General features: G+C 34.2%; 3 protein-coding genes across 8 annotated transcripts in view; all 3 read left to right on the top strand.

The window, feature by feature from the left end:
- Positions 1-19,699, top strand: part of CadN (Cadherin-N) — a 108,598-nt gene that overhangs the window by 60,397 nt on the left and 28,502 nt on the right. For all 5 annotated transcript variants that reach the window (XM_065351753.1, XM_065351751.1, XM_065351754.1 and 2 more), the window contains exons 5-8: positions 3,051-3,242; positions 15,153-15,399; positions 15,528-15,744; positions 19,057-19,333. In XM_065351753.1, coding sequence (XP_065207825.1) covers positions 3,051-3,242; positions 15,153-15,399; positions 15,528-15,744; positions 19,057-19,333 — 933 coding nt within the window. The remainder of the gene's footprint in view (positions 1-3,050; positions 3,243-15,152; positions 15,400-15,527; positions 15,745-19,056; positions 19,334-19,699) is intronic.
- On the top strand, positions 9,920-11,748 carry LOC135836739 (uncharacterized). Of its 2 annotated transcripts, XM_065351749.1 has the most exons (3): positions 9,920-10,383; positions 10,487-10,558; positions 10,644-11,748. In XM_065351749.1, the coding sequence occupies exons 2-3, from the start codon at positions 10,554-10,556 to the stop codon at positions 11,278-11,280; spliced, it is 642 nt and encodes a 213-aa protein (XP_065207821.1). In that variant the 5' UTR covers positions 9,920-10,383; positions 10,487-10,553; the 3' UTR covers positions 11,281-11,748. The 2 variants fall into 2 exon arrangements, with proteins under 2 accessions (XP_065207821.1, XP_065207820.1); XM_065351748.1 differs by having other exon boundaries at positions 9,923-10,558.
- LOC135836740 (uncharacterized) lies at positions 12,661-13,809 on the top strand. The gene is made up of 2 exons (XM_065351750.1): positions 12,661-12,945; positions 13,049-13,809. The coding sequence occupies exons 1-2, from the start codon at positions 12,941-12,943 to the stop codon at positions 13,623-13,625; spliced, it is 582 nt and encodes a 193-aa protein (XP_065207822.1). The 5' UTR covers positions 12,661-12,940; the 3' UTR covers positions 13,626-13,809.

Raw genomic sequence — 19,699 nt, forward strand, 5'->3', positions numbered from 1 at the left:
GAGCTAGCCGGGTATTTTAGAGACCCTGAGCTCCTCAGTGTTGACCTCTATAGACGCTCGAACCAGTTTCAGCTTTTTGATTCTGCTAACAGATGGCGTGCATTTAAAAACATATTCCTCCAGAAAAAGGAAAGAAATCGAAAATTCTGTCTCGACTGTGCGTTTTTTTAGTCGTGATATTTTTTACTGAAATATTTCGAAGCTTAAGAAGAACAGAATCGAGATGAATTATTACGACTCTGTGCAGAAAACTCGACCTGAAAAAAAGAAAAAACAAAAATCATGAACCACGGAAACTTTGACCGTAGCATTTTTGGGGTATTTTTTAGAGTAGCTTGTAAAAGTCAAAGGCGAACTATGCGATAGAAACAGGGGGGTGGGGGAAATACAAGCTACATATAAACTCTCGCGACTAATTTCTCTTACAGTGCACCGAAAGACTCGAGGGAGTAAAACACGACGACGAAGAGAGAGAGAGAGATGAGAAATTTCGGAACGTTTCAAACTACAGATAGATAAATGGAGCTATAGCTAGAGATACAACATTGAGAGAAAAATCCACTTTAGTTAAAACGACGACGCGACTATATGAAGAAAAAAAAATTATATAAAATTCGTCCATTTATTATTCTTAACGACTTACTACGAGTGTAACTATGCAAGTGCATGAGAGAGGGATAAAAAAAATTGCATATTCGTCTCATTCGAGCGAACGCGTTTACGAAATAGGTCAGCAAGAAAGTCATTCATGGAAATTTAGTAGACAAGTGTATGATATATGGTTGAATTTTTTTTTCAATTCGTAAAAACAGAGACGAATTTTTCCTTCTGGTGCGCCTTCAAAAAGATGATATGCAATTTTAAATCAACTACGGTTGAAAAATTCACGATACTGACTAGTGAGACGCAGTCGCTTGTTTAATATTTATACACGTGCTAGATGCTAATTTCTGAATTGAATTTTTTTCGTGCTCTCGTGTACTTTGTACAAGTCCTGGGAAAATAGTGTTTTATCGATTGAAGGTTTGAAGAGGTAGGATACACAGAGGTTATTTACTTCGATAAACGTCTCTGGTCTGGCGTAAGCGATGTGATGATGGTAGAAATAAGAAGTACCGGGGTTTAATTAAATTTTACTGTGGAAAAATTAGGTCGAAAATCGAAATTGAGATTTATGGAAGAATTTAGGGTTCGTGTGATGGTGGTATTTTTTATTCATAAATGAATTATTGAAGAATACAATGAATTTTTACATGTTTCTCGTCAGGTTTGTAATTACCGTTTGTATACTGCTGTAAGAAGGTAAAGGGCGGAGAGATGATTTTTTCGCTTTCAAATTCGATATTAATTGTATTGGTATTTGGTATATTTTCTCATTTACGTGTTTTTCTATGTTTCATGCTAATCACTTGATGTTTTAGGGGTTAAATGTAAGTATACACGATAAGATGGTTTAAAAATGTATTTATGGAAGTTATACAGGGTGTCCTAGGAAACATCGACTGTTCAGATTATCCCACTGTTTATGAAAAACACGAATGTATTGCCTATTTTGAAATTTGAAAGAGGCAATGCGTGTTTAAACCTAGATCCTGGTGTAACTTTTTATGGTTTTGAAAAAAATGTTGAATTTGAATCAATTCGATTTTTTTTATCAAAAAAAATTCAACTGAGGAATTATTTGAGAAACTAAAATTCTATAGAATTGATGGTAGCAATTAAAACTTTGAAAAAATCCATTGATTGTTAAACTTATGACAACTTTTCAATCAAAAATATATGTAGAAAGTGAGACACAATTTATCTCCCTTGAAACGTCAATTTTATGAATGACTATTTGAAATTGGGAACATTTTTCCAAGTTTTCTCATTTTTATTGATTTTTTGGTAAATTTCCTGACGTTGATCAATTATTAGTATCAATTTTTGGCAAATTGTTGGTAATTTTTTGATAAATTATTGATAATCATTGTTGAATTACTGGTAAGTAATTTTTATTGTGACACTTTGAGAAATTACTGGAAATATTTAGCAAATTCCTGATAATTTGTGGTAAATTACTGGCAATTTTGTCAAACTCTGAAACTCCTGGTAATTATTGGTGGATTAAGTACTGAAAATGTAAACTTACCACAAATTTCTGGTGTTTTGATTATTTGCGGAAAATTCTGTTCTTGGAAAACTTTGGTGATTTCTGGCAAATTACTGGTAATTTCTGGAAAATTATTGGTAATTTCTGAAAAATAACTGGTAATTTCTGGAAAATTATGGTTATTTTTTGGTTAATTACTGGTAATTTCTGGTGAAAAACCGGTTATTTTTTGGTAAATTACTGAGAATTTCTGGGAATTTTTTTGTAAATTTATAGCAATATTTAGCAAATTACTGATAACTTGGTAGTTTTTAGTAATCACTGGTCATTTGGTAATTTTGTGGGAAATTACTGGAAATTCGGTAATCTGTGGTAAATTACCGGTAAGAAAATTATTTGAATTTTAATCATTATTACTGGTTATTTTATTATTTTTTAAAAATTTTTATTCTACAGTTACCGGAGAAACCGCTTATAAAATTAAGAGGAAAATGAAAGCTAAAATTTGTTCAAAAAACTGCTAGAGATAATGCATAAAATTTCTCCTTCTTATTCCAAAATAGGCAACTTGAAACTTTTCATATTTCTCTCTCGATTAGAAAATGTAAAGCACGATCTTAAATAACGTTTAGTTTTTCTCGATGGTGGACACCCTGTATTTATAGGTACTTATGGTACCTGTGCTGCTATAAATTCGATTTATTAATCGTTCATTATTATTTTTCAAACGCCTGAAAAGATTTTTTCTTTTTTTCTGTTTTGGTTATTATTTTTTCGAGTGTATACAATTCGAATGGCTATACACGGATGGGCGTGATTAATTCAAATAAGTCACGCAAAAGTATAAAATGCCATTCAGTTGTATTGTCACGGTACATGTATGGTTTATAATAATAATAAAAAGGAATTTAGTACACGGCACTACATATTTTCTCATTGCATACGTTCATATACACAGATACCGATAACCAGAGAATCATCATCGCGTTGAAAGACGTCAACGACGAGCCACCATATTTCATCAATAGACCATTACCGATGCAGGCTGTGGTTCAGTTGAACGCCCCGCCAAATACACCTGTTTTCACATTACAAGCCAGAGATCCCGATACGGACGCGAATATTCATTATTTCATCGTCAGAGACAGAAGTAAGTACTGAGCTCGTCTCTTTTTCTTCTGCATCTAAACCTGTATATCTAGAAGATAATATGTACACTGGGTACTCGTTGTGTATACCATACCATACTTCTCCGGAGTAAATAAAAAGGCTTGGAAATGAGATAGGTATACCTAAACCGAAGAACTGCGGATTCTCATCGTAGAATGTATAGAGGAGAGAATTCCATTCGTGACGTAGTATCCACTCGAGTTGTATGAGAGATGCTGGACACTGGACAGTGGTCCACGAAACACGGACGCGAGCTTGATTTGGTAGAGAAAAAACTCGGTTAAATATTACGCCGATAGTTTGAAATTTTCGGCAACGAAGTTATCGAGACGAATTGAAAAAGTTATTTCCAATTTCACGCTTCATTCTGTGGTAGCTTTGCAAGTTTATCAAGTACATATTGTTTCGCTCAGTGGGATTTGTCAGATGAAGCAGCGAGCTCCGATGCCGCGAAACGATGATTTATACGATGATACGTTTAGTGAGTGTTTGTGCGTTGATAGGGCATCGCCGAAGAATTTACACGCGTTGATTTTTTTTCTATTTTTTCCTTAAACGTATTCGTCGTACGTGTACACTGGTACTTGTACATACGAAATATATAGGCCCATGTGTACGAGTACGTGAAGGCTGTGCGAAGGCGTCGTTTTGTAATCGCATGTGGTATTATAGGATATCGATATAGAGAGAAAGGGAGAAAAAACGCCAGGAAATTCGCTTTTAGAACTATGGGCGCGCGATTTATGCGAATCGGTCTCGCTAAAGGTCGTATTATTGATTTATCGACAAACGTTCGCTTTTTAATGAGTATTCGACTGGAATTAAATTCTAAAATTATAACTGCACGTGGAATTATACCGACGTGAACGTACGTCCTGTGTTTTATGGGCAGAGCCAATAAACGAGTGAGTGCGAATTTTCAAGGGATTTCTTTACCGAGGTTCGTTTATATTAATGACCTTTGGCGAAATGCGCTCCTGTATATACCGTGTGTACGCATTCGAGGTGTAAATTTGGATTATCCCCTGGTTCCGCATCTTTGGAGGCTTCGCAATTTTGCGAGGGTGAGCTAGGTTTTTGGGAGCGAAATGCTAGGTCATCGCGAGTGGGACTACATTTTTCAAATTAGAAAAGATCGCGTTTTTCAGGGTTGGAATATCTGTTCTTTTGGTTTTAAGTGCGAGAAAGAGGGAGAGATGCGGCGATTTTACCAAAATTGAGAGAAAAGTGAATCGATGAAAAATTTATTGGCCAGGTGAAGGAATTTCATATTGATATCGATCGGTTTGATTGGATGCCAAGGTGTATAACTGATTTTACGACTAATGAGAGAGCTGTAAAGCACCCTGTATTTTGCAAAATGGTTTTGAAAATGGAAAATGTGTTGAAAATTGGAGGGGGAAGGGGTCCCTCGTGTATTCACCATATTATAAAGCGGAAAAAAAGGCAAAAAAATCGTGCTGCTATGTGTTTTAAAGTTTTGCATTGTGAATTAATATTTATTTCGTTCATTTTTTTGGTGCATGTTTACGAGGTATGAAAACCTCGGGATGTATTTTGAGATGAAGGCCGGGGGGGGGGGGAGTTTGAAGAAGCGAGGGTATAAAATATCTCGGCAAAAAATCTGCATTTCGATTTAGTAATTTTGTTCGAGTGATTTGGTACACTCAGTTATTTATCTATCTATTATCTACGAATAAATAGAGTCATTATTGGATTGCTTTAAACGTAGATTTTAAAATTTACACAAATGAATTATGTAATGATGATAACGTTTTTTAAATTCGTGTATCACGAATGTTTTCATTCCGAGTAATTCGACCTACGTATTCGATTGAAAACACGCCGAAAATTAATTCGAAATCGTCTCAAAAGTGAAATTCACGATTTCTGTCAATTTGATTACGATGATTTTCTGGAGAACGAGTGAATCTTCCTTTTATTTTGGTAATCTTTTGCTGTATTGTTGTTGAAATTATTCGTGAATTATGCGCTGGATTCATGCTCATCGGACACTTTATACGATTTCAATCAAATTGTTCGAATTAATTTTTATTGTTTGGATTCTTTCAAACAACGATTAAAATGAGTGAAAATTATAAAATATTTTACGAGTATGAATGAAGTTTCAGGAAAATTTGGAAAAACTCGGTGAAAATAGCATAAAAAGTCATGTTCAAATTTTTTGAAAACAAGGTGTCTTTTAGGTCATCAAAGTCACCGAAGTCATCAAAAAGTCATCCTTTTGGCCAAAAATTGAACACAATCACCAACAATTAATCAAGTATTCTCATAATTGAAAGATAATTTGTCAAACAAACTGGCTTTCTAGTTACTAAAATTTACCATAAAATGGTGAAAAAATTAACATAATTAAAACGAGCAAAATGTTGCAAAAATTGCTTGAAAATTTGTTGAAATTTTGTAAATATTGTTTAAATTAAACTGGTTAAAAATTTATGAAACGTAAAAATTGAACAAAATATCGCAAAATGAAAAAAGTTCAGTTATGAAAAAAAAAATTGTGGAAAATTAAGAAAAATTTATCAAATATTGAAATGAAAATGAAATCGTAAAAAAATTACAGAAAGCATAATAACCGTAAAATTTTCATAGAAATCGCTTGAAAATTATCAAAAATTGATAGAGTTTTAGTAATTTGTAAATACATAGAAACAATTCAATATGATCAAAAACTGTGAACAAAATTTGCATAAAAAATTGTAAAGTGTGTTTAAAATGATGAAAACATAAAAAAACGCAATAATCATCGAAACTTATGAGTAAATTGGTGAAATCCGGAAAAAAATTGCTAAAATTTCACAAAAACTGTATAAAAAACCTGATTAAAAACTTGAATTCAAATCACAAAGGGCAGGAAACACTGAATAAGCATTGAGATCATTTAAAATTATCAAAAATTGACGACATTTCAGGACTTTCAGGACCTCCATCTCGGTCCTCGTTGCGGCCGTATTAGGAGGCTCAAAATTTTTCTTCATAGTCTCTCCCCAATTTTCATCAAAATGAAGTCATTGTTTTTTTAAACTATCCTGCGTATTATTAAATTATGGTGAAAATTCGTCAGAAAACTCCAATTTTTTGAGCTGAGGTGAAAATTTTCCTTATTTTCCAGCAAGTATATTTTCTTGCGTAGTTACAAAATTTTATTTTGAGCTCTATTGCGCAAAACCAGTTTTCAAAGATAGGAATTTATTGAACTTTTCGTGCGCTGGACCAGAGTATTTTTCTTCTATTCGTTGGCCGAATTTGGATTTGCGAGATGATTGGGTGTAAAAAATAATATGATCAAAATTGCCCAAAAAGTCCATTCATCGAAGTGTAATAAAATGCAATGGGCCCTTTTGTTGGAATATATAAATTAAGAATAAGAGGGGTTCCCTGTTCGCATCCTTACTTCAGTTTTTAATTTTTTGCCCCCCCCCCTTTAGTTAGGCACCCTTACTAGTTTGCAATTTGGGGGTCACAAAATTATTGACATTTCTTTCTCAATATCTATTCGTAGTTCATTCAGTTGTTGGACTAAAATCCATTCATTCATTTTTTACTTACTTTTAAATGCATTACCCTCCCCCCTCACTTCAATTTTAATTATCAAAAATTCATATTAGCTGGTTCTTTCTCCAATCGAAGCTTGCCCCTTTTATTTTCAGGATAGGCAGCATGTTCATCCGAAGCTTTTTAAAAATAATAGTACATACTTTGTTATACTCGGAGACTTTAGAAGTATGTAGGATGTTTTATTTTTTTTCTTTTCTTTTCTTGCCAAACCCTGTAGGCTGTATTAAGCTGCAACAGTAAAAATTCTGCTAAAGATACGCTCTTTAAGCATTACAAAAGATTTCGTGAAAAAAGAAGATCCAGATCAATGTGTTATATCGATCAAAGGCCTTGACAATGTCCACTTTGGTACAATTAACTCTACATACAGAATTCGTATTGATACATATAGTACATTCGTACCATGCAATTGAACAATGAGTGGGAAAAAAAGTATAGTTAGGTATCCACTTAGCAGGCGGTCCATCAATATCGTACTAAAACGACCAGTATAAAAATCGCTATTGTTATATCGTTCGAAGCATGAAAATGATAATCGAATTGCCGCGACCGCGCCGCAATTTCGCCACCAACACGTTAAATCGAATTGTCTATACATGAAAAGGTCGAGTACACCGAAAAATAATAATTAAGTTTCTATAACAACGCGTTATAGTCGAGGTAATTACCTTAACTTCCGTTTTTTCTGTCGTTTTTTCCTCTCCTTTTTACTTGTATTATTGTAGCCGTAAAATTTACACGATAAAAATTAATACATTATCTCGAAATTTGACCCACCCCTATTCTCCCCCCTCCACCTTCCTAACGACACGTTCTTTCAACTTTTTTTTTTCGCTAAATAAGCATTTATAAACAAGGTGGCTTTTACAGAGTCGTGAACATTTTCAAGTTTCGTTCACCTAGTTTCGATCAATAAAATATGGCAACGAAGGAGCGAGAAAAAAAAGCCTGCACCAAACGCAACTGACGAGTACGCGGTCCCGCGATGTCGACAACGAAACGTGTATTTTCTGCGAGCTTTTCTTTCGCAGTTTTCGCGTTTTTTTTCTTGCTCTTGCTATTTCATGCTTCTAGGAAATTCTGCTCTTTTTTCTATGTTCTCTAAGGAGAGAGAAAAAAAAGGAACATTTCTCCATTAATTGATAATTTATATCGCGAGTATTGAAATGACATTTTTCTAAAATGAATTTTTTCTCCTTAGTGTAGTTGTAGGTACTTTTCCTTACCCGTATAAGCGCCTTGTCTGTCGACGTCGGAGAAAATTACTTTTTAATATGATTACCGGTAATAATTGATTTTTTCCTTTTTTTGTCTCGCTATTTTCGAATGTTTTTTTCTCCCTCTTGTATTGTTTTAGTTCTTTTTTTTCATCCTTTTTTCACGCGAGCTGCTCATTGTCGTGCTAATGAAAAGTACGGTACGGTACGCGAGTTACATCAACCGTTAATATTATTGTTGTAATTATTATGCACAGGGCAAAAGTAAAGCCTTTAGCAGGTTTACTCGTAGCATTTTATCTTTAATTCAATTTTTGTCGACAACGAGAAGGCAGACAGGAAAAAGAGTAGTCGACGACAACCTAAGCACGCGTTATATACAAAGGCATTCATACGTCTTTTTGACTACTCGAATTATCGACCTTGTTTTGCACGGTGATATTTCTCTTTTTCCTTTTGCACTTCATTCTTTTGGAAACTTGATGTCTTTTTTTGGAGTGAAAATTCTCGCAATGTTCAGGAAATTGAGACTGTTTTTGTAAAGTTTTTTTTACACCAGATAACGTTTTGAAAACGGAATTTTTTGGGGGGGAAGTTGAGTAATATGGATTGAAAAATTCGACTTTTCGTTTCATGTACAGTAATTTTCTACGATAAGATCTAATTGATTAATTATTTTGCGAAAATTAATTTTTACTTATTCATATTTTATTTTCTTCGGAGCTTTAGAAAATATTTTCGAAGAATTTTTATTTTACATAATTCAACATACGTAGTTATAGGTATGTCATTAGATTATCACAGGTGCGGACTGGGTCGGTTGGAGGCTCCTGGTGGATGCACCGAATGGGGCCCTCAGCCCCCCCCCCCCGAATCTTTCTCCTACTGTTTTTTCTCAGTTCTTTTTAAAAAATAATTATTCACTTTTGCAAAAATAAGAGGAGTTTTTTTTGAGGAGTGGAGTGTAGTGGAATGGGGAAGGGGATTCTGACTTGAAATTTGTCCATTGGTATGAGAAAAAAAATACCAACTTTACCGAATAAAGTGACAAGTTTTTAAGATGAAATGCAAATAAAAGATGAAATTGCAATTTTGCCAATTGGTAATAATACTCACATTAATTCATGTTTGAAAAAATTTGTTCATTTCTTTTGATCCAAAATTGTAGAATTCCAATGATGAGTTTTTGAAAATTTGAATTTTAATAGTTGAAAGTAAACAGACCGGAGTGAAGCGAGAGCAGGGTTCGTACTAAAAGTAATTTTGTAACTGAAAAAGCTCGAAAAAGTATCCAAAAAGTAATTGAAAAGTAGCCAAAAAAGTGACAAAATACGAGCAAAACATTTCATTACAGAAAAAAATCACAAAAAAATCGAGACTTTTTGACAATTTTTAGGCATTAAAGTAAGGATTTTAGCAATTCCTTACGAAAAAGAAAATTCTTGGAAAAATAAAACAAGATTGACAATTATTAGGATTTACGTCTCCAAAAAACATCATGAGCCATGTTTGATTTTTTTTCGAATTTTTCGCTACTCGATAAAGATTTTTAAATGGTAGAAAATTGTTTTCAACTGTCATTTGCTAGCAAGATTTATTAATGACTAGTTCTGAAAAATTCAGACTGAGATTGGAAGAACTGAAAGGCAAACTGACGATTTAATCAAATTTTGTCTGATTTTGGTATAATCATTCTCGAAAAAGGGTTCAAAAAAAGGAAGATATTATGAGCTTTCAGATTGAGGCGAAATTTTCAGCATGTTTCAATATTTATGTTTTTGAGTAAAGAAAATTTCCTAGTTTTAATTTGTGATTTGTGGTTTTTACTTACTCAAAAAATGGCCTCTTATTTTGGAAGTTTTGAAAGAGATTTTATTTCTGTATCGAGAGGAGCGTATGGTAAAGTTCCTTGTGTTATTCATGAATTAACTGGTTGACTCTCCCTTGCCGATTTTCTATGCAGCTCGTTTACGTTAGTGTTGGAATGCATCGATCTTGATAAGGTTTGTAATTGAACATACGCAGATTTTAACGTAATGTGGAATACGAATATCTGAGACTATTTCGCCATTAGGATCGAGTAGGTATTCTGAAGAAACTCTCATTTGAATATTCGTCATTTTTTCACTTCATCACAAATGCTTTGATTGATATTCAAGTTTTTTTGACCAAATAGGTATAAAGGGGTAAAATTAAGATCAGCCAATCACAGCATTTCTTACAAAAATTTAGTTTCATCGTACTCCACCAGGTGACCAATTGTCAATTGTCATTTTTCAAGATAGTGCTACGAGATAAAAACCAATTTCTAACCTTTGATAGGTAAACAATTTGCTTTATCGTCTCGTTGGTTATTTTTATTCCTTTTGTTTATCCATGCGGAACGTATAGTAATTATTCGTGTTTTTGCCATCAATTTTATCAGATATTTTGATTCGTATTTTGCGGTAGTGAAAAATATCGCCTAATTTGGGATCGAGTAAAGTAAAACCATGAGGTAAGCCACCATAAATTAAATTATACTACTTACTTTAAAATCCAAGTATTCGATATTTATACTTTGGCGTGATATTTTATCGCAGTTCAGATGACGAAAGTTTCACTACCGTGCGTATAGTGGCCAAAAAAATGGACCAAAATGTGACGTATTACCTTATGGAATGGGCAGACGAAATTGAAACCGGTAATTCGTGGTTTCCTGCCGAAGACTGCCCCAAAGTATTGATAGAAGAATTCGAAAAAGGTCTAAAATCAACTCCACCAATAAACAACGAGTCGGTCTCGGTTGCCTCAAGACAACTCAAAGATGCAGGTAATCGAGAAGCAGAAGTAATAAGCTCGAGTTTAACTCAGAGTAAACCCGATATTAGTGAAATGACCAACCAGGCAGCAAATTCGATAGATTTGTCAAATGGTGACATGGTCTGTCCGAGTGCGAGTCGTGATAACGTTGACAATGATCTCGATACGATCGTAATTAGTGATAGCGACTCGGAAGATGATGACTCAAGATGGCTAAATTATCATGCCGAGGATCTCGAAATTGTCGGTTGTAAACCCTACGATGTAGGACGAATAAAGCTTCGTGTTAAACATACGAAGGATGGGAAAACGTGGTTCGATTCTGGAAAATTTGGTGCTGTGTGGCCGCAGTTATATATTGATTTTTTAGAGAAACACTTGACTTGGCAGCGCGTACATAAGGTGAAAATGTATTAAAGTATAATGCCAAGAGTTGCATCGAAATCGTCTTCTGTTGTTGATTCACATTGTGATATGATTTTACATTTTGTGGTAGTTTTTGTGAACTTTTTTTTTTTTTTAATTTTGCACTGCGTGTTGTCAATTTTTGAATATGAATAGTACATATGTCCCTGTGTTTTCTATCCTTTTAGACAGCTATTATTTTTTGATAAGTTGTAATAATGTTTCCTATATATGTGATCAAAATGTCGATTTTTCAATTTTCATTGTATGTGTTGTTATGTTTATTCGTTGAAAGTTTAAAATATGTGTACTGATCAATTTACCTAACATTAAGTTTGTTATGAATGTTTGCCAAGTCTTATGTTTTTGGGTTGCTCGAAGTCCAGAATTTACAGAGTTGTGGTTCTTCTTATGTCTAGCTTTATTTTTCGAATTTTCATGTGTAACAAATTAATCAAAATAGATACGTATTGAGTTGCATTTTTGCTTGATTAATTTTAATTTATACGTTTTGAGGAGCTTTTAACTGAGAACTTCCCAGGGTTGGACAAATTTTCAGAGCGATCCGGAGAAATTATAATTTGGCGGCCTTATCCAATTTGAGAAACGTTGACGGGGGGGGGGGGAATTTTCCACATTAAAATGAGCATTCTGTTTTGTTTTTAAAATTATACTGTGACTAAATATTGCAATGACCATGGCAGCATACGACCCCCTCCCTTTCGCACCCATTTTGGAGGCACTGTGAATGGATCACTACGAATTTGTGTAATTATGAACATTGGGCATTTTCCCAGGACTTTGGGCCAGTGTCTGGCATGATCTGAAAGAAAAATCCTATGCTTCTAGCTAATATTTTCATCTACATTTGAGCCAATTTTCAGGCGGATACCTCGGGTACTTTTTTTTGACGTATTTTTAATGATAACTGGTTGGCTCAATTGCAGATAAACCCTTGAATCAGGTCGATAATAAGCCACAAATCGATTTTTTACTATCCGAATTAATTTTCATTTCACGCCTTCTGGAGAAATATTAGGAAATTTTGGAGTAATCGATAACCGTGCTCGAGGTTCCAGTATGTCCAAAAATGGTAAAATTCGGTTCTCGGAAGAATTGATTCTAAATGTTCGAAAATTTACGAAAAAAATCAATTTGATTGAGCAGCCTGAAATTTTGGCTTTGGAGGTGTCAGTCGTCGAATCAGATCATTCCTTGTAAGGTTGCCTTGCTATAGATTAGCTTCTCATGTGACGAATAATATAAGTAGGTAGGTATAGGTAAACACAAACAAATTGAAACATTTCCTTTTGAAATAAAATTTCATTCAATTACTGCAACTTGATAAGTGAGTTATCACTACGATGTACGATATGAAGTAAAATAAATGGATTTTACAATAATTACAAGTATATTTCGTGATAAGAACTCTGTGATAATTTAAATTTCTGATACAGTCTGCGAAAAATTAGTCGATTTTTTATTTATATTGATTCTTAATGGTTTTCCAAACATCTCTTGCTGTTTATTCCTGTCATTTTACCATACGTTCCGCACAAAATTTGAGTTTTCGGTTCAATAAGTAAATTGTTTTTTCGCTAAACAGTGCTGTGTGAGTCGAGTTTACACCTAAAAGACGTACCTACAAGTTACCGTAAAGTGAAATAGAAGTATGAGGTAAGCAATTGTAAATTAAATCATGACTTTTAAAAATTCACATAAGTACTTACCTTTACGTATTCAATTTTTAAACCTTCTCACAAACAACGTTTGATCGTAGCTCAGATGATGAAAGTTTCGCAGCCGTGCATATTGTAGCCAAAAAAGTAGATGATAATGTGACTTATTACCTGGTAAAATGGGAAGACCAAGACGAGAAGGATGAGAATTCGTGGTATCCTGCGAAAGACTGCTCCAAAATATTGATACGAGAATTTGAAAAAATCTTAGGATCAGCTGCGACAAAACGCAAACATTCGATTTGCACAAGACCACCCGACGAAGATGCTGGTAATCAAGATATGAGCTCAAATTCAACGTCGAGCAAAATTGATGAAGTTGAAACGATTATTAAGCAATTCGTAGATTTGGCAGTTTCATCGAATGTTGACGCGATAGTTTCGGCGATCATCGAAACTAATGATTTGAGTACAAATGAATCCAGACTGAGGGGCCTTGCAGCCAACCAGGTGCGAATACTGACGTACATTGAAAATTGGTCCGATGAAATAAAATTAATGTTTTTGGTCCAGGAGAAAAGCAACCAAACTGTGAATGGGTATTTCAGTGTCGAAGAAATTATGGCTATATGGGACTGGAAACAGTTGTTGTGTACTTGCGATATTCAAGATAAATAAATGGGGGAAAAAACTCACCTACCTCGTAGTTAATTTAATTTTTGATTTTAAAGCTGATATGTACATACCTTACCTATATCCATCCAATCATTTTGATTCGTTGTTAAATCTATTTCGAATTTTTGTAATTTTTCAAGTTAGATAATTTTTTTAAAAAAGAATTGCTTTTCGAGTTTGTTGTGTAGTCGATTGAACGTATTATTTTCATTCTGATTTTAGTAAATGTACTTTCAAAAAATTCTCAATATATTATTCATTTCCTCTTGAAGATGGATCGCGAAAAAAAGTCGAAAGATTTGGGCCAAATTCAGTGGAGATCTTCATTCTAAGCTGAAAGTCACTGTGAAAAAATATTAGCTCGGAAGTTGCCTTTGAATAGGAGATTGGGAGATATGGGTTCCCAAAAAACTTCCTTCAAAAAAACATCATTCAAATTCTAAAATTATTAAAAACCAAAAAATAAACTCGTTTTCAGGCATTTTGAAATGAACATTTTCCAAAGCTCTCGATTCAGTTCGAAGGGAAACGTATGAAAAAAATTATCCCTTCCCCTTCCCGACCACTTCTTCAAATATTAAAGTATGGAGTAAGTACCTACGTATAGAAAATTGGAAACAATGATCTGGGAAACCTGGAAAAGTCAGGGAAAATGACTTGTCAAAAATAATGAACACCCTGTTAATTTAAAATTAGTCCACATTTTTGTTTCCAATTTCCCCTTCCAAATTTGTTCGAACCACATCTGGATAATTGGCTGGAAAAATCCTGGAAGTATATGAATATGAACCACCCTAATGAGCCTTTTGTATTCTACGTTTTAACTTAGTTTTTTTTTGTTGAAAAATGGGAGGGGTGTACTGAAAAAAGTCGCAATTTTCGAATATCAAATTTTGGTAGACACTCTGGTATAGAATAACATTCTTTTTCGAGATTTCCTGCAGCCTAACTGCCTAACTAATTGTAAAATATCGTCTAAATGAATTTGACACGATTTTAAACTAAAACGCGAAGATAATTCGACTAGTAATAAAGCACCGCAGCCTATCTCGATGCTTCTATGATATATTTTTCCTGTAGCACCGCACGATCTCGATCGTGTCATCTTATGTGTGAATACGACAGAAATGGAGAATGGTATAAAGAAGTCATATATTTAAAACGAACGCTGCGTATAAAAACGAGATGACAGCTGGTGAATGTTCTTACAGAAGCCATACGAGCGTGAATAATTATGCCGAATGTGTACCTACGACGACTCTTATAAATTTCGAAAGATATGGTGAACTTCATTAATCGCGTCCGTGTCACGTGTGTTATGTTAATACGGCTGTAATAGCTGTTGTTAGTATTCGGGGGCGACTTGGAGTTTTTTAAAAATGTGTATGTATGTGCTATATGTAGTAATCGAGAGAACTGTGTGGTATATGCGACGAGTATCGCGTGTATTTAGGCATAATCGAGTCGAGAGGGAAAGAGTAAGAGAGGCTTTTGTTTATAATGAACTCCCGGTATGGTTTTGTTTTACAGCCGGTGGAAGATTCGAGGTTGACGAAAGGTCCGGTGTTGTACGCACCAGAGGTACGGACCCGTTTCAACTCGACATGGAATACGTTCTGTATGTAAAAGCGGAAGACCAAAATGGGCGTATTGACGATCGTAGATATCAGTCGACTCCGGAAGAACGACTATCAATTGTGGGTGGCAAACGTGCGCCTCAATTTTATATGCAAACCTACGAAGCCGAAATACCTGAAAATCAACGTAAAGATTCAGAGTACGTATAGCTTACCTACTCGACCTATACCTACAGTATTAAATTTATGACTATGTATTTCCAATTGTTTCCCTTGGTGCGATCATTTCATTTGTGACTTATGTACGCGTATATTTCGCTGCTTTCAGTATCATATCCGTCAAAGCTAAATCGTTCGCTGATCGAGAAATCAGGTACACGTTGAAAGCCCAAGGACAGGGTGCGGGCACGTTCAACATTGGACCATCTTCCGGTATCGTTAAATTAGCCAAGGAACTAGATTTCGAAGATTTAAGACAGCCGCATGTGTATTCGTTGATCGTTACGGCCACCGAAGATTCGGGAGGATTTTCAACGTCCGTCGAGGTAATTAAATTAATACTTACGATATATTATATAGGGGAGTCCATGCTGTGCCACGTACCGCCCGTGCCCCCTTCGCTACACACTTCGTCGACTCTGCAAACGAGTAATTTAAATGTCAAAAGCGGGTATTTCCGTTCGTTTAATTCGACGAACCGATTACATTGATTGGAAGCGAGTATTTTGTTTAAATTGTGTTAGTGCTTTAATAGTACGAGTATAGAGTATAGTATGTTTTGATGAAATGAGTGGGTATAATAGGAATAAAGGGACCTTTGAAGGAGGAAGTCTTTCTTACTAAAAATTCGATGGTTTTTTGTTTTATTGTTAGTTCTGTTTATTGTCAATTACGTATTTGAAGTTATTATCAAAAACGGTTTGTATTTCGTATTAATAATCGTGCTATGTGTCGAGAAAGATATTTTTTTGAAAAAAACAAGATGGAAAATAATATGAGGGGGGAGAAGATGGCTTGAATTTTGAAAAATTCGCAATTTTAAAATTGAACTTGAGCATCTAAAGGTTTGGTTGCAGCTCGATCTTGTACAGATCACAGTGCGCCAGTCCAAAAATAAAATGTTTCCTTGTTATAGTGTAAAAAATGAAGGTCAATGTATGAAAAAATAGTTTTTGAAAGGTGAAAAAACGAAAAATTCTGGAAAATCTCTCAATTTTCGAACATTTTACTCTAAAACTGAAATTTTTTGGAAAATGATGAACAATTTCACAGTTTTCTAACGAGGTAGATATCTAAACCACCCGAAAAAATTTTGCACCGGACGAAGGTAGATCAAAATAGCATGCAAAGGAATCCAAACAAGCTGAAATTTAAGGTGTTAAAATTTATTTTTGTAGCTTTAAGAAATTTTTAAAAATCAAATTTGGGTTGAAAAAGCAAAAAAAAAATCAACATTTTACCCAATTTAGCAGGATAGCAGAAATTTAGTAGGTATGTATGTAAGTACGGTGTTCCTACCCCCCCCCTTCAAAAACGATTGAAAACGAATTTAAGCCATTTTGATTTGTTCTAGGGCATTTGCCAGATTTTTGGAAATTCTAAGTTCCCAAAATTTTAATCAATTACCTGATTTGCAAAGCTTAAGTATTTAGTTGATATTCTATTTTCCGGATGCCAAGTCAACTGAAGGTTTTTTTGGTACCCACAGTTAATTCGAACGGATTTTAGAGCATTTTTGTTGAAAAACTGGAATTTCTAAAATATCACTGGAGGCTCCAGAACTGCTCAACTCGGCTAAAAATTATTTTCAATAGATTTCGGGGGTGTAGGAGAGTTGAAGAGACGGTACGGATTAAATTTCAATTTTCTAGCGAAATTTTGAATTTTTTTTTTCATTTTTTGGTCCCATTTTCCGTATTTATTTTCAAAAATTCTCCAATAAAGCTCCTAAAATTACGTGCTCTTTCGATTTAGTTTTGTTCAATCCAAAAAAATCCCACTTGGAAGAAATTCTACTGTATTTGAAAAAAAAAAAAAAAAAAAAAAAAAAACACAGGGTGTCGAACAGTCATGAAAATCATGAAAAAGTCATGAATTTTAGTAAGTGGTCATAAAAGTCGTGAATTTTGCTCGAAACACATTTGAAAATTGTTTAAGTAAAAAACCTATAAAATGAAAAAAAGTAAATCCATAAAAAATTTGTTCAAAAAATCAGAAAAATGAAAAAACTATAATGTCTACTTGCCTACAAATTTTTAAAAAATTCCTCGCAGTTTCAAGTTATTCTATTTTTAAGGGGGGGGGGATTTTCATGCGGTAAAAATATGAAAAATAGGTGATGAAAAAGACATGATTTTTTGTCTGGGAGTTTTGTTAGACATCATGAAAAAAAAGTCAATGAATAGATTTCAAGTTTTTTAGACCATATCAGAGTTATTTGGAAAAAATGGCGCGAAAGTGAAAATTAAAAAATTAAAATAATAATTTCTACTTTCAACTTTATGAAGAGAAGGGAAAGAAGCATAAAAATGCGATTTTCATTATTTTTTTCTAGTTTTAAAAATACTCGGAGAATTCTTGGAAAACATGAATGGTACACTTTTTTCTCCTTTTCTTCCTCCTAAAAATGCCTTAAATTAAGTACTTAAAGAAATTTCAGTTTTTTTTCAGATTTAAAAAAAAGATGCACAATTTAAGTGCGCATTAAAATGAAAAGGCATAAGAATTAAATTTTCATAATTTTATTTTTCAAGCTCTTTCAATGATCAGGAATTTTTTGCAGAAAATTTATGTAACATCTCCCTCCCTCCCTCCCTCCCTCTTCCTTCTCCAGTGGCTAAAAAAGTCTCATATCTGGGAAAATTCCCAATTTTTCAAACAAATGCCCCTTTTGGATTATTGCGTCGTGAGTTGGGAAAATTTCGTGTTGATTTGAAAAAAAAATAGGAAAACTATATTTTTGCCGGCTAATCAAACCTTGCGACAATAAAATTTCGTCTCCATGGCGGTCCCATAATTTTCATTCGATTTGTGTTCAGTTTCAAGAGAAAATATCAATTGATTATACCCACAAAGGCAGATATTACGAAGTCTATATTTGAGGCAAAAAACGTCAGTTCACAATTTATAACGGATTACCAAATGCCGACCCGCTGGAATTATTAATCCAAACTCCAACAAAGTTTTAAATTTCATTTCCTTTTATTTAATTATATCGCCTATTTCGGACTATGAGACCAAAAAAGAAACTTTGCGCGCGCGAAAAATCCTACCAAATCAGCCTTACCGAAGGAAAATATAAATTCTCGACGATATTTTATCCTTATGCATATTTCAAGACGACCTTGACACGTCGTCGCTGGCGAGAGAGACGAGAAAAAAATAATTAAATTTTTGAGAAACCTTCGTATATACTCGTAGCGCTAGCCTAATTCTCGAATGATTCGGTTGATATCGAAAAAAAATATAATAAAAAGTAGAAAAAGAAGCATTAAAAAGCTCGTAAGTCTGGCACCTACTCTGAATTTTTTCCCCCGCGAAAAAAAAATCCGTGAGAGGTAAACTGACGTGGAAAAAAATTTTCATCGTCGATGATTGAAATCACTCTTGTTGGCGTATAATATATTATAAGGGTAAATAGATGGGCGTGGCATGTGCGCACAGTTCATCGTAGTACATAACGAAGGTCCTAAATTTTTAATTATTCGTACCCACCGTACGAAGAAGCGTGTTGTACACGAGAACGCCAACGAAACCAGCGAATATAGGGCAAATTTTACACGACGTTAATGTATTTGCATAACTGAGCTGTTCGAAGGCGCCGTTGTTTTAATTTTTTTTCAATTTTCAATCCGCAGCTGACCATTCGTGTAACCGATGTGAATGATAACGCACCGAAATTCGAACTTCCTGATTACCAAGCACATAACGTCGATGAAGATTACCCACTTGGAACGTCGATCTTGAAAGTAAAAGCGGTGGATGCGGATTCCGGTGCGAATGCAGAAATCGAATATCATGTTTCCGATGACCATTTTGTTGTCGATTCATCCGGCATTGTGAGCAACAACAAACAATTAGACGCCGATAATAACAATGCGTATTACGAGTTCGTTATTACCGCCAAAGACAAAGGTACAGTTGACGCCGAATTGTTTTAAATTACCTGCTCGCAGCGATCGAATTTACGTATTTTTTCGTTTCGTGATTATCGAATATTATATCGAAGAATAATATATTTTTTTTGGCGAACGTTGGTTGGTAGGTACCTACGTATATGATTTTTTTCTCCTCGTGTCGAGACAACGATGTCATGCATTGTACATATTTCTTGTGTTGTATAAAAATGGGGTGAAAAATGGTACAAAAAAAATACGTAACGTAGATGCCTTTTGTGTGGAAATTTTTCCAAATAATTACGTATATATATACCTACGCGATAACAACGTTTTTTTTTAAAATGTAGATGTGGTGTAAGGGAGGGGGGATTGTATAGTACAT

Source organism: Planococcus citri, chromosome 2 (genome assembly GCF_950023065.1).
Source record: "Planococcus citri chromosome 2, ihPlaCitr1.1, whole genome shotgun sequence".
NCBI lineage: Eukaryota > Metazoa > Arthropoda > Insecta > Hemiptera > Pseudococcidae > Planococcus > Planococcus citri.